Below are 25,342 nucleotides of genomic sequence, written 5' to 3'. Positions count from 1 at the left end.
TCCACGGATGTGGTATTTCCAGAAGACTTTCAGCATTTTGGCCAACCATGAGAAGATTTCCGGGAGTTATCACCCCACAACAGGACAGATGCGGAGGCTGCAGAGGAGGCTCACCAGGATGCAGCCTGGGTTAAACGGTACCAACTATGAGAAGAGATTAGTCAGGCTTGGGTTGTTTCCGCTGGAGTGGCGGAGGTCGAGGGAAGATCTGATAGAGCTTTATAGGTGGAGGAGACAGCAGCAACCTTTTCCCCAGGGTTGAAATGTCTAATATCAGAGGGCATGTGTTTATAGTGAAGGGTGATGTGAGGGGCAAGTGTTTTGTTACACAGTGAGTGCTGGCTCTCTGGAATAGACTGCCAGATGTATGTGGTGGGGGCTAATACATTACAGATGCTTAAGAGACTCGTAGATGGTCACAAGAACATGCAGAGACCAGAACTATAGGACCTTGTGTAGGCAGTTGGTTGGGGATTTACTAGTTTAGCACAGCGTTGTGGGCCACAGGGTCTGCTTCTATGCTGCACTGTCCTATGCTCCATGTATGTTCTAGATATGTTGTCATGTTTGAGCAGACGTTGACTAACTCCATCTCTTCAATCATTCGGTTCTTCAGGTTTCAAAGTACGCATATTATCAAAGTATGGATACATTATAAAACCTTGAGATTCGTCTCATTACAGGCAATCACAAAACAAGAAACCCAAAAGAGCCCATTAGAAAAAGACCATCAAACACCCAGAGTGCAGAGAGAGAAAAGAAAAACAAATTGTACAAACAATAAAAGTAAGCGTAGCATTCAGAATCAAAATGAGTCCACAGACACAAAGCTCAGAGCATTCGGAGCAGGCCAGAGCTCGGCCTAGTTCAGTGCAGATTGGAGTAAACATCACAGAGCAGTGAGTGGAATTGTCCTGACCTTCTCCTCTGGTCCTGACACCCTGTCTTTTCAATCTGGCCTGCTATTTAAATGATCCAAACATCGGGCCATTCCCCACACTAGCACCCGGTCCTGTTGCTTCAATACACTCTGGGCCTAGACTCCACAACGACATTTTGGCCCGTACTCGAACTTTTCGGTTCTTGAACTAACCTGCATGATCAAATCATTATCTCAGTATAACAACACTACGAACACATGGACTACTCCATGCCACGATTGCCTTTGGTCTAATCAAGTCCTTTCTTGTGAATGTTGTGTCTGTGATGCTACTTCAAGTAAGCTTTTCATTTCACCTGTGCACACGTGGACTTGTGTATACGGCAATAAACTTGACTGTGACCTTGAAGTTGGGGTAATGTACTGACGCGGATGGAAAGTAGAGCAATGCACACAAAAGAGATGGGAGAGATCTTAAATAGATATTTTGCATCTCTATTTACTCAGGAGATGGACACGGTATCAATAGAAGTGAGGTAAACATTGGCGATGTTATGGACCATATTCAGATTACAGAGGAGGAGGAGGAGCTTGCTGTCTTGAGGTACGTTACAGTGGATAAATCCCCAGAGCCTGACAAGGTGTTTCTCATTCCTGTGACAAATAAAGCAAATCTTTCATAAAACATTCTGTTCGGTGCACCATAGTTTCGGAGCTGAACATTTCCAGATTCTATTCCATCAGCCATGTTCTCTCCTCTCTATCATTCAGCTCATCCTTGCAGCCCTCTTACATCCCCCTCTCTCATCACAAACCCACGTCATCAACAGACTTGCAATTATGACGCTTGTTCCCTCAAACAACTCAGAGAGTAAAATATTGGCCCAAGCACCAATCCCTGTGGTACTCACATGTCACTGTCTGCCAACTTAAGATGGAACCATTTATTCTGTCTTTTAACCTATCTCCATCTGCACACTCCTGAGTGTTTTCCCTCTCCTCCCCTCTTCATCTATTCTCCATTCTGACTTCTTACCTCCTCTCCTCACCTGCTTATCACCTCCTTCTCCTATGGTCCACTCTCCTCTTGTATCAGATTCCTTCTTCTCCAGCTCTTTACGTTTTCCACTCACCTGGCTTCACCTATCACCTTCTAGCTAGTCCTCCTTCCCCTCCTTCCACCTTCCTTTCCAGTCCTGAAGAAGGGTCTCGTTATTCATTTCCACAGATGCTGCCTGACCTGCTGAGTTTGTGGTGCCGTGAAGAGGCATGCTAACTGCTACGCTACAGTGACATCAGAGTTTTGGAGGCACAAGATTCAAGAGTGTTAAATGTCATTTCCAGTACACGAGTGTAGAGGGGAATGAAATAATTGTAACTTCAGATCTGATGCAGCACCAAAAAACCACAATAAGATAAAGACACAATAATAATAAAAACACTATGAGCATAAATATGTAAGATAGGCTATATACATGGATCGATGGTGATGCCAGGCTGTTCCTAAGGTGATTGAGGCCTCTGTTGGTCAGGATCAACCATGGATGCTGCATCCTAGCTGTCTAGATACACAAGCCAGGGCAGTACGATATGGAGAGCAAGCTGTTGCCCATGTAGCAAGCTCCCCCTCTCCATGCATCTGATGAACCTGAAAGAACGACAGAGACCGATACAGTTTGGCACCAGCGATGTCGCAGAAGTTGCCAGTCAGTGTTGGACTCAACGTAGGATTGCCTTAGGGACTCCAGCTCCGGATTTTTCCTCAGGGTTTACTCCCGAAGCCTTCCCCATGAGTGGGTACAGCCGCAAGCAAGGCAGAGGAGGTTTGAGATCAGAGCTTTCTTTCTTCTAAATGAGCTGCCAACCATGGCTGATGAGCGCCATTTGCCTGAACAAATGGTTTGAAAGCAGCAGCAACCCGCCTTTGCCCCTTCTCCTGACGGTAGAAATTGTTCCGCTGGGCTTAGAATCTGAGCCACACGTGAAGGCCAGGAGCTGGACTTGGTTGTCAGAAGCTCTTTGAGATGCATGCCATTGGGAGCATTTAATAAGGAATGGGAGCATATTGCATAACCACCCCCCAGCTGTGATAACCTTAAGGAACTGACCTCAGATGACTGGCAGGAAATAATGAAGTAGTGGTGGTGTGGTAAACTATGTGTATACCTGTCTGAACACGCCCCTCTGCTGACTGCTCCTGTGGCTCCTCCCACAGACCCCTGTATAAAGGCGATTGGAGGCACTGCTCCTCCCTCAGTGTCCAAGATGTCGTGGTCTCGTTTGCAGCTAATAAAAGCCTATCGTTCACCTCCCGTCTCCGAGAGTTATTGATGGTGCATCAGGTGGAATTTGTAGGTGGAACAACACTACCTGCCAGAGGAACTCAGCAGTCCGAGCAGTGCCCTATGGAGGGTTTGACGTGAAATGCGAACAGTTCCTTCCCTCCTGCAGTTGCTGCTTGATCTGCTGAGTTGCTCAGGCAGACCGTGGGCACTCCCAAAGGACTTTTTTTAATATTATGGAAATATGAGGTTTTCTGCAAGGATCTGCAGTCTGTCGAGGAGACAGCAGAGGGCGCTCCAGTACTGGGGAACGCCAATTCCCAACTTGGCCTGACCTTCACTTCCATTGGACTAATCAAATAGCTAACTAAGCTAATCCCTTCTGCCCACGCCATCTGAGACCTCCCTTTCCATTTAGTATCGTAGAGCCATGGACCACTACAGCACAGAAACAGGCCCTTCAGCCCATCTAGTCTGTGCCAAACCATTTATCTGCCTAGTCTCATCGAACTGCACCCAGACCGTAATCCTCCACACTCCTCTCATCCATGTACCTATTGAAATTTCTCTAAAATGTTGAAATTGAACCTGCATCCACCAATTCTGCTGGCAGCTGGCTCCACATTCTCAATACCCTCTGAGTGAAGAAGGATGTCCTCATATTCCCCTTAAACATTTCACCTTTCCCCCTTAACCCATGACCTCTAGTTGTAGTCTCAACCGGCCTCAGTGGAAAGAGCCTGCATGCATTTACCCCATCTGTACCCCTCATCATTCCTTGGTCGCTATCTCCATTCAGAGGGAATTTTAGAGACCATATCCATTACAATTCCACCTCCTCCTGTAAACAACTGAACTGTCTGCAGCATATCTATATCCTTCCTTGTATCAGGAGACCTGTGCAGGGTGTTCCACTATCTGTATTTCAAAGAAAACTTACCTCTCACATCCATTCCCCACTATACTCTTGTTCAGTCACCTTGAAATCATGCCTTCTTGTATTAGCCATTTCTGCCCTGGGGAAAAGTCTCTGGCTGTCCACTCAGTCTAATATCTGCTGATGTTTTTTCTTGTGACAGCTGTTAAAGTAACCAGCCCGTGCTTTCCTGCTTCCTGTCCCCTCCCTGTACTACAAGATGTTGGTGAGACCGCGGTCACGGTGCTGTGTACAGTTTTGATCTCCCTGTTATAGGAAATACATCATTAAACTGGAGAGAGGGCAGAGAAGATTTACAAGGATGCTGCCAGGACTCGAGGCCCTGTGTTAAAGGGAGATAACAAGTCTCTTCAAACACCTAATGAAATACAGCCACTGCAGTGCCTTCTTTGTAATTGCATCAATATGTCGGGCCCAGGATAGATCCTGAGAGATGTTGACACCCAGGAACATGAAACTGCTTGCCACTGATCGTCAATGAGGACTTGAGTGTGTTCCCTTCATTTCCCCTTCCTGAAGTCCACAATCGAGTCCTTGGTCTTACTGATGTTGATTGTATTGTTGTTCTTGGTTTAGAGAGTATGGATTACGATCAGAGATTAAGGGAGCTAGGGCTTTACTCTTTGGAGAGAAGGAGGATGAGAGGAGACATGATAGAGGTGTACAAGATATTAAGAGGAATAGACAGAGTGGACAGCCAGCGCCTCTTCCCCAGGGCACCACTGCTCAGTACAAGAGGACGTGGCTTTAAGGTAAGGGGAGAAGTTCAAGGGGGATATTAGAGGAAGGTTTTTTACTCAGAGAGTGGTTGGTGCGTGGAATGCACTGCCTGAGTCAATGGTGGAGGCAGATACACTAGTGAAATTTAAGAGACTACTAGACAGGTATATGGAGGAATTTAAGGTGGGGGGTTATATGGGAGGCAGGGTTTGAGGGTCAGCACAACATTGTGGGCCAAAGGGCCTGTAATGTGCTGTACTATTCTATGTTCTCTATCCTTTTCGAAACATCTAAAGTCTGACACACTCGGCAGCATTCCTGCCTCTGAGACATCCAAGTCTCCGCAGTTGCCACAGTTCCACGTATTGATCCTTGTTCTAAGTTCATCTGCCTTGTTTATGACTTGCATTAAAAAAGACACATCTCAAACCATCAGGCTGAGTGCGTCTTTGCTCTAACATCTGCCTATCCTTCCCCACAAACTCCCTACAAGCTGTCGGTACTAGTGCGGCAATCACCCCATCCTCTGCCTTTTCACTTTGGTTCCTATCCCCGTGCAAATCTAGTTTAAACCCTCATTAGCAAATCTCCCCTCCAGTTCAGGTGCAACCCATCCCTCTTGTTGTACAGGTCACCCCTTCCCCAGAAAAGGTTCCAATGATCCAAGAACTTGAAACCCTGTCCCTGCACCATCTCCTCAGCCACTCATTTGTCTGCACTGTCTTCCTGTTCTGACCTTCCCTAGCTCGTTGCACGAGGAGTAATCCGGAGATTAACCTTTAGGGAATACTGCATGAGGATGCCCAAATCCTTTTGCACCACAGAGTTTTGAATGTTCTCCCCATTTAGAAAATAGTCTTTCAGTCCTACCACAGAAGTGCATGACCGTACACTTCTCAACACTGTATCCCAGCTGCCACCTCTTAGCCCTGTCTCCTAATCTGCCCAAGTCCTTCTGGAGCCTTTCTGCTTCCTCAGCACCACCTGCCCCTCCATCTATCTTCGTATCGTCTACAAACTTGGCCACAAAGCCGCCAGTTTCATCATCCAGATTGTTGACTACAATGTAAAAAGAACTGGTCCCAACCCAGACCCCTGTGGAACACCACTAGTCACTGGCAGCCAGTCCAGAAAGGACCCCCTTATTCCCACTCTTTGCCTCCTGCCTGTCAGCCAGTGCTCTCTCCATGCTAGTGTCTTTCCTGTGATACTCTGGCTCTCATCTTGTTTAGCAGCATCATGTGCAACAGCTTGTCAAAGACCTTTCTGAAAATCCAAGTACACAACATCCACTGACACTCCTTTGTCTATCTGGTACGCACCATCTGGGTGACTCTATCGCATCCACAGACTTTCCTATCAGTACGGAATCTCTTATCACCAGTGCATTCCTCCTCCGTCCCCTTCCGTTCTGAGCCTCAGTGCCAGAGATCTGCTTGCTGCGGCCCCCCCACCCCCCCGGTAGAACCCCTGCCTCCCCAGCAGTATCCAACGCTGTATACTTGTTATTGAGGGAACTGATACTCTGAACTGATTTTCCTTCTCTCTACTGACAGTCACCCATCCACCTGCCTCCTGTAACCTAGGGGTGACTACCCCCCCCCCCCCCGTAGCTCCTAACTATTACCTCCTCAGTTTCCCTGATGAGTTGAAGGTCATCGAGTTGCAGCTCCAGTTCTCTGAACAGCTGCAGCTCGGTGCACCCGATGCTGATGTACTTATCTGGGAGGCTGGAGGTCTCTCAGAAAAATCCCACCTCTCCCACGAAGAACAGAACACTGCCCCGTGAGCTGTTCTTTCTGCCCTAACGATACACCTACAGGTGAAGAATGAGCAAGAAAAACCCTTTCCAGATATTTATGTTGCCCACGTCTGTTATTGCTCAAGCCTTTTGAGCCGAAGCCAAAAGTCTCCCCACTCTAACTCTGAGCCCACTCCAACGATGGCCGCTCTGCCCGTCCTTGCCTGCTGGCTAACGATTCCAGAACTCCGATTGGCCGCACCGCAAAAGCTGCTACAAAGTGCTGGTTTTCAGAACTTCCTCCTCGTCCTGGGTGAAGACCCCGTCACCTCCGAACTCCCATTGGCCGCTGTTCTCCGTATTATATAATTATTCCTAGAACACGAGTTGCAAAGACTTTGACAGTGAATCACAAGTTGTGGAATCAGTTCAGTGAAGTTTTCCATGCTGGGTTGGGAGCCTGATGGTTGTAAGGTAATAACCCCGTGATGGGGCAGCGTGGGTGGTCAGTATGTGGAGTGATCTGCCGGAGGAAGCGATCAGGGCAAATATATTAACAACATTTGAAAAAACAATCTTGGACAGGTACACGGATAGGAAAGGTTGATACGGGCTAAACACAGGTGAATGGGACTTGCACAGATGGGGTATATTGGTCAGCATGGACTAGTGGGCAGAAGGGTCTGCAACCATCCCCTCTGAATAGGGCGAGGGGCCTGTTCCTGCCTAGTTTCCGGACACGGTAAGATCCCGGCCAGGTAGGTGTGTCTAGGGACGGGGAGGTGTGACGGAGGTCGGGCTGCGGGATATATCCGGGGCGGGCCAGGCGGCCGCACCCTCTCCTTTCTTTGGCAGCCCACACCCGCCATGGACGCGTCCACGGGCGGCTTCATTCGCACCGCGCTAGCCCGGCCGACGCCCGGTAGCGACTCCAGCCTCGCCGTGCCGCCCGACGAGCGCATTCAGTACGCTGACAGGAGTCACCGGCTCCGGCAGCAGCTCCGACTGGCCCTGGCCCGGAGGGAGACGGCGACAGGTGGGGATCCGGGAGGGGCGGAGCCCGGGTGGGTCGACAGGTAACGGGGAGCGAGAGCAGGTGAGCGGGGGAGGAGGAGGGAGAAGAGGTAACCGTGGACAGGTAAGTGGGGGTGGGGAAAGTAGGTAACGGGGAGGGAAGAGTGGGTAATTGGGAACAGCTATCCAGATACAGGTAACTAAGGGAGGGGAGAGAGGGACAGGTAACCGGGACAGGTAATCAGAGGGGGGGGGGGGGAAGGGAGAACAGGTAACTGGGGGAGGGGCGGGAAGGGGACAGCAGGTAACCAGGGGAGAAGAGGGGAGAGCAGGTAACCGGGGGATCGATAAGTGGGGAGGGGAGGGGAGGACAGGTAATTGGGGGAGGGCAGAGGAGAGCTGGTCACCAGGGACAGGTAACAGGGGAGGGGAGGTCAGGCAACTGGGCACTAGTACCTGGTGGAGGGGAGAGCCTGTAATGGGAACAGCAGGTAATGGGACAGATGAAGCGGGTCATTGGGGAGGAGAGTGGAGGGTAGGTAACCAGGGAAGGGAGAGCAGGTAATTGGAGAATGGAAGAGTCTATAATGAGGCGGGGAGAGCAGGTAACCCAGGGGACGGAAGGGGAGAGCAAGTAGCCCATGACATAACCTGAGGGAGTCGGGTCCCAGAACTGGTCAGTAGGTAACAGGGTGCAGATAACTAGAACATGCAACTGAGGGGGGTGGGGAGGGAAAGGGAGGACAGGTAACCTGGGAAAGGTAACTGGAGGCAGGTAACGTGTGAGAGGAAGGGACAGCAGGTAACCAGGGGAGAAGAGGGGAGAGCAGGTAACCGGGGGACCGATAAGTGGGGAGGGGAGGGGAGGACAGGTAACCTGGGATAGGTAACTGGAGGCAGGTAACGTGTGAGAGGAAGGGACAGCAGGTAACCAGATGAGAGTCAGATCCTTGGACACATTATCAAGACAGTAGGAGCAGGGGATGGGTGGACAGATTAACAGGTAACCTGCTTAAGTGCAGACAGGTACCCTGCAAATAGATGGTCAGGTAACTGGCGAACAGGTGGTGGTGGTGCAGACAGGTGGGTAGTTAACCCTGGGGCAGGTGCAGGTAGATAACTAGGGGAGGTGTGGACATGTATCTTGTGGAGGGGCATTCAGGTAACTGGGGTCAGGTTGATAGGTAACCTGGGGGCGAGGTGGACAGGTAGGCAGGGATGAATTGTCCAAGGAGGGGTGACAGGGAGGGTGAGGGCAGATGTTGAATGGTGATTGGGTGAGAGGGCTGGTTATGTGTCCAGGAAGGGGAGTTGGTACCTGTTGGGTCAGGTCTGCAGGTGGGTGGGATGCGGTTACCCAGGTGAGTGATAATTCTCTTGGGCGACTAACAGTCTTCTGGATGAACATAGTGGGTCACAGAGTATAGAGCTCTACAAGCATAGAAACAGAAACAGGCCTTTTGCCCCATCCAGTCTGTGCTGAACTGTTACTCTGTCTCGTCCTAATGACCTGTAGCTGGACCGTAGCCCTCCGAACCCTTCCCATCCATGTACTCATTCAAGTTTCTCTGAAGTGTTGAAATCGAACCCACATCCACCTCTTCTGCTGGCAGCTTGTTCCACCCTCTCACCACCCTCGCACCACCCTCAGGAGGTATCAAGCAGCATGTGGTGGGGGGGGGGGGGGGTGACTGGACGATATGTTGATTTAGGGTTTTGAACCATGATGTTGTCAATTCCAGGAGCTGCAGACTCAGATGTGTTAGTAATTCTGACTAACAACCAGACCCTGGATCAGCACCTGCACGGTTCTTCAGGTGAATAAGGCTATTCAATCCATCAAGTCTGCTCTGCCATTTTGGCATGGCTGATTTATTAACTTTCTTGACCCCATTCTCCCGCCGCCTTCTGTAATCTGTGATACCTTGACTAATCAAGGATCTATCAGCCTCCACTTCAAATATACCAAATCACTTGGCCTCCACAGCCATCTGTGGCAATGAATTCCACAGATTCACCACCCTCTGGATAAAGAAATCCCTCCTCAGCTCTGTTCTAAATGAATATCCCTCTGTTCTGAGGCTGCACCCTCTGGTCCTAGATGCCCCACCATAGGAAACATCTTCTCCACATCCATTCTATCGAGGCCTTTCAGCATTCAGTAGTTTCAATGAGACTCTTAGATAGACACCTGGACGATAGAAAAATGGAGGGTTATGGAGGAGGGGAAGGTTAGATTGATCTTGGAGTATGTAGGTTAAAAAGTAGGCACAACATCATGAGCCAAAGGGTATTATGCTCTATGTTCTACACTGCCCACGGCTGTTAAAACAGCTGCCAACATTGTGCAATGTGTGTGTTGTGTTCTGCTGACTCCTCAGTTTAGAGGTTAAACTTGAGCTATGAAATGAATTGCGGAGCAGAGTTTCCCTCAGTAGATAGAACAGACTGAGGACCAACTCTTAACAATTCCCTCTGCCATCAGATTTCTGAACGGTCCATGTACTCTACCTCTAATCCAATCCCCTCCTCTTCTCCTCGTCTTATCTATCACCTACAGCTTGTACTCCTTCCCTCTCTTCCCACCTTACTCTGGCCTCACCTCACCTTCCTTTCCAGTCCTGAAGGGTCTCGACCCATACATCGACTGTTCATTCCTCTCCATAGATGCTGCCTGACCTGCTGAGTTTCTCCAGCATTTTGTGTTGCACCAATTCCAAATCACCTTGTACCTCTTGTAAACTCTATCTGCCCTAGCCTGGCCCCTGCACTAGTTGCACTCTCTGTAACTGCAACACTAAACTCTACGTACTGTTTTCCTTTCTACTACCTCCATGTACTGATGTGTGGGATGATGTACTGTATCTAGATGGCATGTAAAAAAAATCTTTGTGTACCTCAGTACAAGTGTCAATTACAAGCCATTACCAATAGGTGACAGTGTCAAGAAAGCAGATTTAGAGATTAGTTTTGACATGTGCATTGAACTATGCAAACATACAGTAAAATGTATCATTTGCATCAATGAGCAACACAATTTGTGGATGTACTGGGGCTGACTGCGAGTGTGACCGTGCTTCTGGCATCAACATAGTGTTCCCACAACTTGCCCTTACTAACCCGTGCGTCTTTGGAATGTGGGTAGAAACCAGTGCATCCGCAGGAGCCCCACATGGCGAAGGGGAGAATTTAAATTGATGACGCTGTCGTGTAGCGATAGTGCAGGATTATGATTGGGTTTGATTCCCACCACTGTCTGTTAGGAATTCGAATGTTCTCCCTGTGACTGCGTGGGTTTCCTCTGGCTGCTCCAGTTTCCTCCCACGCACGGCGAGGGTCAGGGTTACTGAGTTGTGGGCATGCTATGGTGCCACTGGGAGTATAGTGACACTTACAGAATCTCCACCAATTTGATTTGACCCAAACAAAGCGTTGCACTGAATGTTTCGATGTACATGTGGCATGCGGTTCAATTTAATGTCAGAGAATATATACAGTATACAACCTGAATTCTTACTCTTCACAGACATCCATGAAAGAGAAGAAAAAATCCCAAAGAATGAATGACAGAAAATGTTAGAACCCCAAATATGCCCTCCCCCTCCCACAAGCAAGTAGCCGCAAAAGAATCACCCCTCCCCATCTTGCTCCAGCAAAAAGCTTCGACTCCCCCCCCCCCCCCACTCTAGCAAAAAGCATCAACCCTCCCACCACTGTACAAGCAATAGCAGAGCCCCCAAGGGGACCATGATCTAGGGTCCATTGGAAACTACTGACCGGCCCAAGACTTCAACATCTCAGATAGGCTGTCTCTAGTAAGGAGTGAGAGAGATGGTGCTCCTGCGACAAGTGAGAGGGAGACTAACAGCTCGCTGTTTTGATGCAGCGTTGTTTGTTTATTTGAGTCCCCCGATTCGAGGGTCTTCTTTCAACAGCAGCATACACTGCTGTCTCGGTGTTTCAATCCCCCACGATGCTTCAATCGGCAACACTGGTAAGGAATTGGGTTGTCCACAGGGCTGCACCCCAAAGATGCACATCTTCCAGGCCGCATCTGGATTATTGAAAACGCCATGCTGCTCGGCGAGTTCTGAGAGTGAGAACCTACTGCCATAAAGAACAACAGTTACAATGCAGCTCTAGATCACAGACTCCAACAGGACCCTATCCACCTTGGACAGGAAGAAAAAGGACAAATAAATCTAATGTTGAATTCCTTACAGCAGCAGGGTGAATCGAAGCTGGATCACTGACTGCTATTCTACCATGCCGCTTTGCAGTGTTCTGTGCCAGGTTGCTCACCTGTCTTTTTCAATTACAGGTGGTCCTCAGCAAGCTCTGCTCTTCCCTGGTCCTGTTTACCACAAAACTCTGTCGACGTTCGACTGCTTCACAATCCCACTGCCAGGCAGCAGCTACAACTCATACAAGGTATGTCACTGATTATTGAAGACCAAAAGAATGTAAGTCACATTAGCAGAATCAGGCCATTCGGCCCACTGAGTCTGCTCCACCACGGCTGATTTACTTTCCCTCTCAACCCCATTCTCCTACCTTCTCCTAATAACCTTTGACACCCTGAATAACCAAGAACCTATCAACCTCTGCTTTAAATGTACTGCACGACTTGGCCTCCACAGCCGTCTGTGAACATGAATTCCATAGATGAATCACCCTCTGGTTAAAGAAATTCCTCCTCATCTCTGTTCTAAAGGATGTTCGTCTATTCTGAGGCTGTGCCCTCTGGTTCTGGACTGCTCCAGTACAGGAAACATTTTCTCCATGTCCACTCAATCTAGGCCTTTCAATACTCGACAGGCTTCAATGAGATCCTCCCTCTCCTCTCATTCAGCTAAAATCCAGTGAGTACAGGCTCAGAACCATCAAACGCTCCTCAATCCTGGGATCGTTCTCACAAACTTCTTCAGGACCCTCTCCAATGCCAGGACGTCCCTTCCTAGATAAGAGGCCCAAAACTGCTCACAATACTCCGTGTGGTCTGACCAACGCCTTACAAAACCTCAGCATTACATCCTTGCTTCTATATTCTAGTCCTCTCCAAATGAATGCTAACGTTGCATTTGCCTTCCTCACCACCTACTCAACCTGCAAGTTAACCTCTAGGGAATCCTATGCAAGGATTCCCAAAGCCCTTTATATCATTGATTTCTGAATTTTCTCCCCAATAGTCAGAATCAGGTTTATTATCACCGGCATGTGTCGTGAAATTAGCAGCAGCAGTTCAATGCAATACACGATAGTAGAAGAAGAAAGAAAAAATAACCAAATAATTAAAATAATCAATTACAGTATACATATAATGAATAGATTAAAAATTGTGCAAAAACAGAAATAATATATATTAAAAAAGTGAGGTAGTGTTCACACCTTTATTCCTTCCACCAAACTGCATGACCGTAGCTTTCCCTACACTATTTTCCATCTGCCATTCTGTGTCCATTCTCCCAATCTATCCCAGTCCTTCTGCACATTCCCTGTTTCCTCAGCACTACCTGCCCCTCTTCCTATCTTTGTACCTTCTGTAAACTTGGCCACAAATCGCATCAATTTCACAAATCCATCAAAAGCAGTGGTTCTAATACCAACCTCTGTAGAACAGCTGCCTTGATTGGAAGGAAGACATGATCTCGGGTTATTACAGGACTGCTTTAAGGGGTGAGGGGCCTCATCCTGGTGTGGTATACCGAATAATAAACTTTACTCTCTTAACTCTGCATCTGTAGAGACTGCCTGCCCTTCTAGTACAGTGAACATGTGGAGTATGGGATGGAGAACGCAACCATCCCTTTGGCGGAGGACACTGACACTTGTTATGACACGGCTTAGGCGATAACTTGTGCACACAAGATCCCAGCATGTTTCATCTCTCCTCTTACAGACAGGCTTAACCACAGCACCTTTAGTGCAGCACTCCCTCAGGACTGCCTGGATTGAGTTCCAGGATTTGGCCCAGCTCCAAGATGAAGAAGCTTACTGCTTTCATTTCAACAGACCCGACCAGTTCACCTTCACCACTATCCTCCTCCCTCTGCTAGAACTGACCCTCACCCTCAACAATTACTCTTTCTGTTCCTCCCACTTTCTCTAAATGTCAACTGCTTATTCATTTCCATCGATGCTGCCCGACCTGCTGAGCTCCTCCAGCATTTTGTGTGCGTTGTTCTGGATTTGTAGGACCTGTAGAACTGCTCCTGTTTACCATTGAACCTGTGTTTGTTTAGTGCCAAAATTACTGGTACAGAGGAATGTTCATGTGTTACATGTTGTATCATATGACGTGGGCGATCACAGTCTTTCCATCACCATGATTGTTCTTGGTAAATTTTTCTACAGAAGTGGATTGCCATTGCCTTCTTCTGGGCAGTGTCTTTACAAGATGGGTGACCCCAGCCATTGTCAATACTCTTCGGAGATTGTCTGCTTGGCATCAGTGGTCACATAACCAGGACTTGTGATCTGCACCAATTGCTCGTATGACCATCCAGTACACCACCTGCTCTCAGGGCTTCACGTGACCCTGATCGGGGGGCTAAGCAGGGGCTACACCTTGCCCAAGGGTGACCTGCAGGCCAGCGGAGGGAAGGAGCATCTTACAGCTCCTTTTGTAGAGGCGCTCCTCCACCTCACTACCCATACAGAGGAACATAAGTGTTCAATATTCCCATTGCCCACCGGAGTAATGGTAGAGCATCTTGGGCCACAGGAGTTCAGAGTTCAGTTCCGACATCCTCTGTGAGCAAGGTTGTGCTTTCCCTTATGCACATAGGTTTCCACCCAGAGTCCAAATGCATACCGGTTGGTAGGTTAATTGGTCCTGTGATTAGGCTGGGGTTAAATCGGTGGATTGCTGGCTGGCACAGCTCGAAGGGCCGTTCCGCATTGTAACTGTAAATAAATAAGATGAAGGTGACTCAGACGCCTGCTGAGGTACAGGTGTCTTTTTGCAAGCCTGCATCCCCGGCTAGCTGGGGGATTCTGTGACCATACAATCTGGTATCAAATTGCTTCACGTACAAGAGTGTAGGGTTGTGAAACTAAGAGTGTGTGGAGCCTCTCAGAATGAGTCAGAGTACTGATTTAACTTGTTACAACACAGGACAGAGGAGAGCCCCAAGGACAATTACTGCAACGTGAGTAAGGTGGGAGTTGTACTTGAGCCAACAAAGTGACAGTCGTGTGCCTCAGGCTCTCCCAGCTCTCAGTGTGTTTGTTTTGGATGACGGTCCACGTCAGCAGCTGGGACGGCAAGGCAAAGTCCTAGGCTGCAGCCCAGAGTTTGAGGGTTTCCGTGTATACCCAGCTCTGGGTTTGTAACCATAAGACATAGGAGCTGAATTATACCATTCGGCCCATTAAGTCTGCTCAGCCATTCCATCTTGACTGATTTATTATCCCTCACAACCCTATTCTCCTGCCTCTCCCTGTAACTTCAGATGCCCCAAAAAATCAAGAAGTTATCAACTTCTGCTTTAAACATATTCAATGACTTGGCCTCCACATCCAAAGACAGACAGACATACTTTATTGATCCCGAGGGAAATTGGGTTTCGTTACAGTCGCACCAACCAAGAATAGTGAAGAAATATAGCAATATAAAACCATAAATAATTAAATAATAATAATACCTAAATTATGCCAAGTGGAAATAAGTCCAGGACCAGCCTATTGGCTCAGGGTGTCTGACACTCCGAGGGAGGAGTTGTAAAGGCTTGTAAAGGTGACAATGAATTCCAAAGATTCACCACCCTCTGGGGTAAAGAAATTCTTTCTCATCTCTGTTCTAAACAAACATCCCTCAATTCTGAGGTTGCGTCTGCTGCTCTTAGACTCCCCCACCACAGGAAACATCCCTCCACATCCACTCTATCAAGGCCTTTCAACATTCAATAGATTTCAATGAGATTTCCCTCATTCTTCGAAACTCCAGCGAGTACAGGCCCAGAGAGATCAGACACTCCTCATACGTTAATCCTTTCTTTCCTGGAATCATTTTCAAGAACCTCATCTGGACCTTCTCCAATGCCAGCACATCTTTTCTCAGATAAGGGGTCCAAAACTGCTCACAAATACTCCCAAGTCTGACCAATGTCTTATAAAGCCTCCGCATTACATCAGTACACTAAACAATAGTCTGATGTCAAGGTCTTTACTGTAGTGGTTTAAGCACAGATATCAGAGCTATGATTACAAGGGCCAAGTTACTGGAGGTCATTGGAAATTAATTTCACTCGAACTAAGTCCACCAGCAAAGCCCACGGTAACCAGGCAGAACAACATCCCGCCATCTCAGATTAACTTGTGATACAATCTGTCAGGACGAACCCTGACCAGGTAATATTCACCGAGGGCCTGTGGGCCTGGGTCTAACTCAGGAGTGAGAGTGTGTGGAGACCCCAGACCAGACCAAACCTACCCTGCCATTGTTAGACTATTGAATGGTTCCTTAGGATGATAAGATCAACCCTTGACCTCACAATCTACCTCGTTATAACCTTGCACCTATTGTTTACCTGCACTGCACTTTTTCTGTAGCTGTACACTTTATTCTGCATACTGTTATTATTTTACTGTGTTCACCTCAATGCACTGTGCGTTAAAATATGCGACATACTTTTCACTGTACCTCAGTCCCTGTGATAATATTAAACCAATTCCAATTCTGATTCCAGTACTGAGACAGGTTTCCTCTTTCTCTGACAGCACCAGCCATCCGTGAGATATGGAGCAAACCCAGGTCAGACCAGGCAAGCCCTTCAGTTCTCCTCAGAGACGAGGAGGTTCCAGTCCCAAGGCCTGCAGAGTCATGCCACCAAACCTTCCTACAGGATTGAGGTTGCTGTTGACGACAGCCCTGTCGTGGTGCGCGGTTGGCTGCGGAGGGGACCCAGCTATCGCAGCGAGAGGTCCAGAGAGAGAATCCGGGCGGTGAGCTGTCGGCAGCGCAACCCTGCCGGCTGGGCAAACAATGCCAGGTTTTCCTCGTGGCACTCCTCCAGGTACCCGCAGTCAGAAACCTTCAGCTTTCGCATTCCACCTCTGATCCGCAGGTCTCTGTCCCAGCCGGCCCAGTGGCAGGTCAGACCGGTGCCTGAAGAGCCTTCATCCCCTGACAGTGTTTTCCTTCATGATTTCCCCATGGACTGCACCTTTCGACAGCACTTCCAAACCAAGTCCAGCTCTGTCAGGAGGCCCCAGAGCGGCTCCTTGGAGCAGCAGCTTCAGGGGGTGTCACTGAGTAATGGCGAAGACTCACAGAGCAGGCCGGAGCCTGTGGTGTGCAGGTACAACTGGAACCAAGTGTCAGTCCAGACTAGCAACGCCACTGCTGACACTGGTGCAGTCACCCAGAGGTTAATTCTACCGGAGGCTTCTGCACTTCAAGCCCAGAGCATCAGTAGTACCTTGGCCTCTCGAGAGGACCAGGAAACGCAAGGGGCGCAGCCCAGTGCTTCAGCAAGGTAAGGTTAAAGTTATTGTCGCAGAACAATACAACACAGTACAGGCCCTTCGGCCCATGATGTTGTGCCAACCTCATAACCTACTCTTAACATCAATCTCACCCTTCCGTCCTGCAGACCCCTCCATTTCTTTGTCACCCACGTGCATGTCTAGGAATTCCTTGATATCATCTTAGGGCCCATGTCTGTATCTCCCGAGAGTGACTGCACAAATAAACAGGACGGTAGAGAAAGGCATATGACATGCTTGTGGAGGGGGGTGGGGGGTGAAATAGACAGGAAGTGATGTTACACCTGTAGTAAGTTTTGGTTAGGCTGTAACTGGAGTATTACCTGAGTTCTGTGCTCAAAGAGGAACAAGAAGGACTTTGGGGTCCAAGTGCCTATCAAAGTACATATATGTCACCATATACAGTCCTGAGAATCATTTTCTTGCGGGCATACTCAATAAATCCATAACAGAGTCAATGAAAGACTGTACTCTGGGTGTTCAACCAGTGTGCAAAGGACAACAAACTGTGCAAATGCAAAATGAAATAAATAATAATAATAATAAAATAAACAATTAATATTGAAAGCCCAGTTATTTTGGAGAACTGGTGTTGACTGAGTCAGAATCAGACTCAGGTTTATCATCATTGATTTGTATGACATGAAATTTGTTGTTTTGTGGCAGCTCTGCAGAGCAAAGCCATAAAATTGCTATAAATTAAATAAATAATGCCCAAAAAAGAAATAATATGGTAGCATTGTTGCATTCATGGACCATTTAGAAATCTGATGGCAGAGGGAAAGAAGCTGTTCTTTAATTGTAGAGTGTGTGCCTTCAGGCTGCTGTACCTCCTCCCTGATGGTAGCAATGAGAAGAGGGCACGTCCTGGGTGATGGTAGCAATGAGAAGAGGGCACGTCCTGGGTGATGGTAGCAATGAGAAGAGGGCACGTCCTGGGTGATGGTAGCAATGAGAAGAGGGCACGTCCTGGGTGATGGTAGCAATGAGAAAAGGGCACGTCCTGGGTGATGGTAGCAATGAGAAGAGGGCACGTCCTGGGTGATGGTAGCAATGAGAAGAGGGCACGTCCTGGGTGATGGTAGCAATGAGAAGAGGGCACGTCCTGGGTGATGGTAGCAATGAGAAGAGGGCACGTCCTGGGTGATGGTAGCAATGAGAAGAGGGCGCGTCCTGGGTGATGGTAGCAATGAGAAGAGGGCACGTCCTGGATGGTGGTAGCAATGAGAAGAGGGCACGTCCTGGGTGATGGTAGCAATGAGAAGAGGGCACGTCCTGGGTGATGGTAGCAATGAGAAGAGGGCACGTCCTGGGTGATGGTAGCAATGAGAAAAGGGCACGTCCTGGGTGATGGTAGCAATGAGAAGAGGGCACGTCCTGGATGGTGGTAGCAATGAGAAGAGGGCACGTCCTGGGTGATGGTAGCAATGAGAAGAGGGCACGTCCTGGGTGATGGTAGCAATGAGAAGAGGGCACGTCCTGGGTGATGGTAGCAATGAGAAGAGGGCACGTCCTGGGTGATGGTAGCAATGAGAAGAGGGCACGTCCTGGGTGATGGTAGCAATGAGAAGAGGGCACATCCTGGGTGATGGTAGCAATGAGAAGAGGGCATGTCCTGGGTGATGGTAGCAATGAGAAGAGGGCACATCCTGGGTGATGGTAGCAATGAGAAAAGGGCACGTCCTGGGTGATGGTAGCAATGAGAAGAGGGCACATCCTGGGTGATGGTAGCAATGAGAAGAGGGCACGTCCTGGGTGATGGTAGCAATGAGAAGAGGGCACGTCCTGGGTGATGGATACTGCCAGTTGAAGATGTACTCAGTGTAGTACTAGAGCTTTACCACGGAGGCCACTCAGCCCTGTGTGTCCTTGCTGGCCAGCAGTCGATGGTGTTCTGTCATTTGAGCTCTGTAGCTTGGCTCTGCCACAAAGAGGGTTAAATGGAAATAACAGATCACTACAGCACAGAAACACGGCCTTTTGGCCCATCTAGTTGAAGCTGAACCATTAATTTGCCTCGTCCCATTAACCTGCACTCGGACCATACCCCTGCCATCCATGTACCAATCCGAATTTCTCTTCAGCCACCACTTCTGCTGGCAGCTCATTCCACACTCTCTCGCCTACACACTAGGGAATAAAGTCTTAACCTATTCAGTCTTTCTCTATAACTCAAGCCATCAAGTCCTGACAACATCCTTATAAATTTTCTCTGCACTCTCAATCTTATTGCTATCTTTCCTGTAAGTAGGTGACCAGAATAGCACACAATCCTCCAAATCTGAATAAAAACTGAAAACTCTTTTCTTCTAGCAGCCGTCCACTTTCTCTGCCTCTGAAGTAAATTTCTGACTCATTTGACAGGTCATTAACTGGAATGTTAACCCTGTTTCTCACCCCATGTGCTGCCTCTGCTTCACAGCATCCCCGGTATTGATTTAGTTAAACTTGTGTTTGGGCAAGCTTTCTTCCCATCCCCTGGAGTGTGAAATGGAGATAGTTGGTCACTGTTCTGATCTGCAACTGACTGCCTGGTTGTTCTGACAGGTGCACCAAGGGCGGGGTGGCCATGTGATCGTGGAGATTTATGCACTGAAGGAGGCCAGGTTATGGGAACTGTTCCTGTCACTGGGCAATGGATTAGAAATAGTGACAAATGATCCAGTGACTTCCATGTCAGCTGGGAAATTACATTTAATTTTTAAAACCCAGAAGCAAATATCTAGTCTAAGGAACCTCAAAGCTATTCACAGACTGCTCCAGGGAGCAGATTTCCCATCTGTAACTTGTATGACCTGCAGATTAGATCAGTTTTTGTCAGATACATAAGGGTGCCAATACATTTCTTGTTTTCATGAAGTTTACAGAGTAAACAGTATCTAGATGATCAGAATCAGGTTTATTATCACTGACATCTGTTGTGAAATTTGTTGCTTTGCAACAGCAGTTCAGTGTACTATATAAACCATGCTATAAATTACATAGAGAAATATATATTTATAAATGAATTAGTAGTATAAAAAGAAAGCAAGAGTAGTGAGATAGTGTTCATTGTCCATTCAGAAATCTGATGGCACAGAGGGGGAGAAGCTGTTCCTGAAATGTTGAGTGTGTCCTCAGGCTCCTGTGCCTCCTCTCTGGTAGTAATGAGAAGCGGGAATGTCCCGGATGATGAGGGTCCTTAATGAGTCATCACCTATTGAAAATATTCTCGATGCTGGGGTCCATTAGAATGTCCTTCGTGGTCATGGTCTTCATTGGTTAGTTCCCAATGGAGCCCAGACCATCGATGACGACCCCTCCCCATCGTACTCTGATCTGAGCCAGTTTCTCAAGGGTGGACCAGGAGTGTCCCCCACCGTCTAATTTCAGCCTCGACATCTCTCTCCATGTGTTCTTAGGATGTCCATCATTTTCCTCTTTCCTTGGGGATCCCATTTTGTTGTCTGCCTGGTGATGTTGTTGGTTGGCTTCCTCAAGGTGTGGCCAATTCACCTCCATTTCCGTTAGTAATTTGGATCTCAATGGACTCCCACCTGGTTTTTTCCCATGCTGTCTGGTAGGTTATTTTATCAGTCTACCTGAGGTTTAGGATCCCTCTCAGACCCTGGTCGGTGAAAGCTTGCAGTATTGTCGTGTCTTTTTTGTTGTTCCCGAGGTTTCAGAGCCACATCAGAACACTGTCTTAACATTCTGAGTTGAAGATTCTGATTCTGGTTTTCCTTACACATCTGTAGATATTTGCTAAAGCCTTTGGTGACATAGCAAATCTGCTCAAGCTCTTAATGAAATATAGCTGTTGTCATACCTTCTTAATAACTGCATCAATATGTTGGGCCAGGATAGAACTTCAGATCCAGGAACTTGAAACTGCTCACCCTTTCCACTGCTGATCCTTTGACAAGGACTGGTGTGACTTCCCCTTCTTGAAGTCCTCAATCAGTTCCTTTGTCTTAATAGTGTTAAGGAATAATAAATACAAAAATGAGTGCAAAGGTTTGTAGTCCAATCTGAGGTTGTGCAAGATGAAATGTAAAATGACAATAATGAAATAACCAGGATAGGTAGAACTCAGACCAATGTTAATGTTTCTAAATCCTCCTGATGTGATCTTGTACTTCCAACAGCAATGAGTGAACTGTATCGGGAGTTGCTAGCACCATCCATGTGTAACTCCTTGATTGTAGTAAGTTACTTCAGACCTGAAGAGATAGGAGCAGAATTGGGCCATTCAGTGCATTGAGACTGTTCCGCCATTCCGCCATGACTGATGTATTATCCCTTTCAACCCCACCCTCCTGCCTTCTCCCCATAAACTTCGATGCCATTTCTAATCAATCTGCATTTTAATATACCTCCTGGCTTGGCCTCCACAGCTATCTGTGGCAATGAATTCTGCAGACTCACCACCCTCTGGCTAAAGAAATTCCTCCTCACCTTGTTCTCAAGGGACACCCTTGAATTCTAAGATTCCCAATGTGCTGCTGATAATTCCCAAGATCTAAGCTGAAAACCTTTATCCAATGGAGATTGAAATGCAGGAAGAGGACTGGGCAGGTGGTCTTTCCCCAGTGAAGGTTGTTGAAGGTTTCAGCAGGACATTGGCAGGATGCAGTTCTGGGGAGAAATGGCAGATGGTGCTCAATCTGAGAAAGTGCGAAGTGATTCACTTTGAAACCTGAAGCCTGAATACAGGGTTAATGGCAGGATTCTTAGCAGTGTGAGGAATGGAGAGTGTATTTTTAAGTTGATTGGAAGAAAGTGTAGGGAGATTGTTTTTAACACAGGGAGTGGTGGGTGTGTGGAATGCCCTGCCCAGGGGTGGTGGTAGTTACATTAAGGACATTTAAGAGACTCGTAGATAGGCACATGATGAAAGAAATATGAAAGGCTATGTAGGAGAGAAAGGTTCGATTGATCTTAGAATAGGTTAATAGGACAGCACAACATTATGGGCTGAATGGCCTGTACTGTGCTGTAATATGTTCTATGGAACGGTACCTGAGGCTGTTTAACTTTCAAAATGATGGACCAGGAATATCAGGAACCATATGGGAATGATGCAGATAACTCAGTGGCCACTATAGCAGGAATCTTCTGTATAGATATTTGGATGATGCTTTGTACAAGACATTAGTGGGGCAGTATTTGGAATATCTTGCTCTGTTTTGGCCACCCTACTATAGGAAAGATGCCATTAATCGGTAAAGAGTGCAGAGGAGGTTTATGAGGATGCTGCTAGGATTTGAGGGACTGAGTTATAGAAGGAAGTTGGGCAGCATGGGTCTTTACTCCTTGGGGGATTGCAGTTTTGGGGGTTATCTCGGAAATGTGTATAAAATCATGAGGACCATAGATAGGGTGAATACACACAACTCTTTTCCTTCAGTTGGGAAAATCAAGAACTGGATGGCACAGGTTTACTGTGAGAAAGGAGAGATTTAATGGGAACCTGAGAGGCAACTTCTCCACCCAGTGAATGGCGGGGATATGGAACGAGCTGCCCAAGGATGTGGAATGGTTTTCCACATAGATAGTGGTCAGAATATGGAGCAAACATGAGGAAATCTGCAGATGCTGGAAATTCAAGCAACACACACAAAATGCTGGTGGAACGCAGCAGGCCAGGCAGCATCTATAGGGAGAAACACTGTCGACATTTCGTCAGGACTGAGTCTCGGCCCGAAATGTCGACAGTGTTTCTCCCAATAGATGCTGCCTGGTCTGCTGTGTTCCACTAGGATATGAAGCAAGCTGTCAGAAGATGTAGAATGGTTTTCTATGCAGAGAGTGGTCAGGATATGGAGCAAGCTGTCAGAAGATTTGGATTGGGTGCTGTGTAATGAGCCTGAGGTGATTAGGGAGCTAGAGGTAATGGAACCCCTTGGAAGTAGTGAGCATAATATGATCGAGTTCAGTTTCAAATCTGAAAAGGAGAAGCTGGTATCAGGTGTATCAATATTTCAGTGGAACAAAGGAAATTACAGTGGTATGAGAGAGGAACTGGCCCAAGTTGATTGGAAAAGTAAGCTAACTGGAGGGACAGTAGAGCAGAATTGGATGAAATTCCTACAAGAAAAAAGGAGAGTGCAGGAAAGATATATTCCAAGAAAAAAGAAAATCATAAAAGGAAAAATGACACAAATGTGGCTAGTGAGAGAATTTAAGGCTAAAATAAAAGCAAAAGAGGCAGTGTGCAAGGAAGCAAAAATTAGTGGGAAAACTGAGGACTGGACGAATTTTAAAAATTTACAGAAGGAAACTAAGAAAGTCATTAGGAAAGAAAAGATGAATTATGAAAGGAAATTGGCAATTAACATAAAAAAGGACACTAAGAGTTTTTTTAAATATATGAAGAGTAAAAGAGTGACACGGGTAGATATAGGACCTATTGAAAAGGATGCTGGAGAAATTATAATGGGTAACAAAGAGATGGCAGAGGAACTAAGTGAGTATTTTGCATCAGTCTTCACAGTGGAAGATATTAGCAACATACTTGATAGCCAGAGGTCTCAGGGAACAAAATTAGGTACAGTCAAGATTACTAGAGAGAAAGTGCTTGAGAAGCTAAATGGACTAAGGATAGATAAGTCTCCCGGACCGGATGAAGTGCATCCACGGGTTCTGAAGTAGGTGGCTTTGGAGATTGTGGAGGCATTGGAAATAATCTTCCAGGAATCAGTAGACTCTGGCACGGTTCCGGAGGACTGGAAGGTCGCAAATGTAGTTCCGTTTTTTAAGAAAGGGGGGAGGCAGCAAAAAGAAAATTACAGACCTATTAGTCCGACATCGGTAGTTGGAAAGTTATTGGAGTCAATTCTCAAGGATGAGTTTATGAAATACCTCGAGGTGCATGACAAGATAGGCCCAAGCCAACATGGTTTCATGAAGGGAAGATCCTGCCTCACCAACCTATTGGAATTTTTTGAGGTAATCTCAAAGAAGATTGACAAGGGAGAGGCTGTGGATGTTGTGTATTTGTATTTTCAAAAGGCCTTCGATAAGGTGCCGCATAAGAGGCTGCTTAATAAGATGAGAGCCCATGGAATTACAGGAAGGATATTGGAATGGGTGGAGCATTGGCTGATAGGCAGAAAGCAAAGAGTGGGAATACAGGGATCCTATTCTGGTTGGTTGCCGGTTACTAGTGGTGTTCCGCAGGGGTTGGTGTTGGGGCCTCTTCTTTTTATGCTGTATATCGATGAATAAGATTATGGATTAAGTGGTTTTATGGCTAAGTTTGCGGATGACACCAAGATAGGTGGAGGAGCAGGAAGTGTTGAAGAAACGAAAAGGTTGCAGAGAGACTTGGTCAGTTTAGGAGAGTGGGCAAAGAAATGGCAGATGAGATACACTGTTGAGAAATGTACGGTTGTACATTTTGGAAGAAGAAACAATCGGGCAGATTATTATTTAGATGGAGAGAAAATTCAAAAATCAGAAGTGTAAAGGGACTTGGGGGTCCTAGTGCAGGATACCTTAAAGGTTAACCACCAGGTTGGATCGGCAATAAGGAAAGCGAATCCTATGTTGGCATTAATTTCAAGAGGAATAGTGTATATGAGTAAGGAGGTATTGATGAGGCTCTATGGGGCACTGGTGAGACCCCATTTGGAATACTGTGTGCAGTTTTGGGCCCCCTTTCTTAGAAAGGATGTGCTTATGTTGGAGAGAGTTCAGAGAAGATTCACTAGGATGATTCCTGGAATGCAGGGACTAACATATGAGGAGCATTTATTGGCTCTTGGATTGTATTCATTAGAGTACAGAAGAATGAGAGGGAATCTCATAGAAACATTTCGAATGTTGAAAGGGTTGGACAGAGTAGATGTGGAAAGGCTGTTTCCCTTGGTGGGTGAGTCCAGGACAAGGGGCCACAGTCTTAGAATTAGAGGGTACCTATTTAAAACAGAGATGAGGAGAAATTTTTTTAGCCAGAGGGTCATGGATTTACGGAATTCGTTGCCGCATACAGCTGTGGAGGCCCGATCATTGAGGGTGTTTAAGGAGGAGATTGATAGGTATCTGATTAGTCAGGGTATCAAGGGATATGGGGAAAAAGCCGGGAATTGGAACTAGATGGGAGAATAGTTTAGCTCATGGTGGAGTGGAGAAGCAGACTCGATGGGCCGAATGGCCTACTTCTGCTCCTTTATCTTGTGATATTGTGACCTTGTGAAGATGTGGAATGCTTTTCCATGCAGAGTCGTCAGGTTATGGAACGAGCTGTCAGAGGATGTGGAATGGTTTTCAATGCAGAGTCGTCAGATTATGGAACG

The 25,342-nt window shown here is 47.2% G+C and overlaps 1 protein-coding gene across 6 annotated transcripts in view; it reads left to right on the top strand.

Annotated features, from left to right (window-relative positions):
- Positions 1-7,389: 7,389 nt before the first annotated feature.
- LOC140734994 (plakophilin-2-like) overlaps positions 7,390-25,342 on the top strand; it is a 58,726-nt gene continuing 40,773 nt past the window's right edge. For 5 of the 6 annotated variants that reach the window (XM_073059789.1, XM_073059788.1, XM_073059786.1 and 2 more), the window contains exons 1-4: positions 7,390-7,596; positions 9,317-9,391; positions 11,896-12,005; positions 16,296-17,053. In XM_073059789.1, the coding sequence (XP_072915890.1) occupies positions 7,428-7,596; positions 9,317-9,391; positions 11,896-12,005; positions 16,296-17,053 (1,112 nt within the window). In that variant the 5' untranslated portion in view covers positions 7,390-7,427. The remainder of the gene's footprint in view (positions 7,597-9,316; positions 9,392-11,895; positions 12,006-16,295; positions 17,054-25,342) is intronic. The other variant, XM_073059787.1, reaches the window with a different exon arrangement.

Source organism: Hemitrygon akajei, chromosome 10 (genome assembly GCF_048418815.1).
Source record: "Hemitrygon akajei chromosome 10, sHemAka1.3, whole genome shotgun sequence".
Taxonomy (NCBI): domain Eukaryota; kingdom Metazoa; phylum Chordata; class Chondrichthyes; order Myliobatiformes; family Dasyatidae; genus Hemitrygon; species Hemitrygon akajei.
This window is presented reverse-complemented; position numbering and strand designations above follow the sequence as displayed.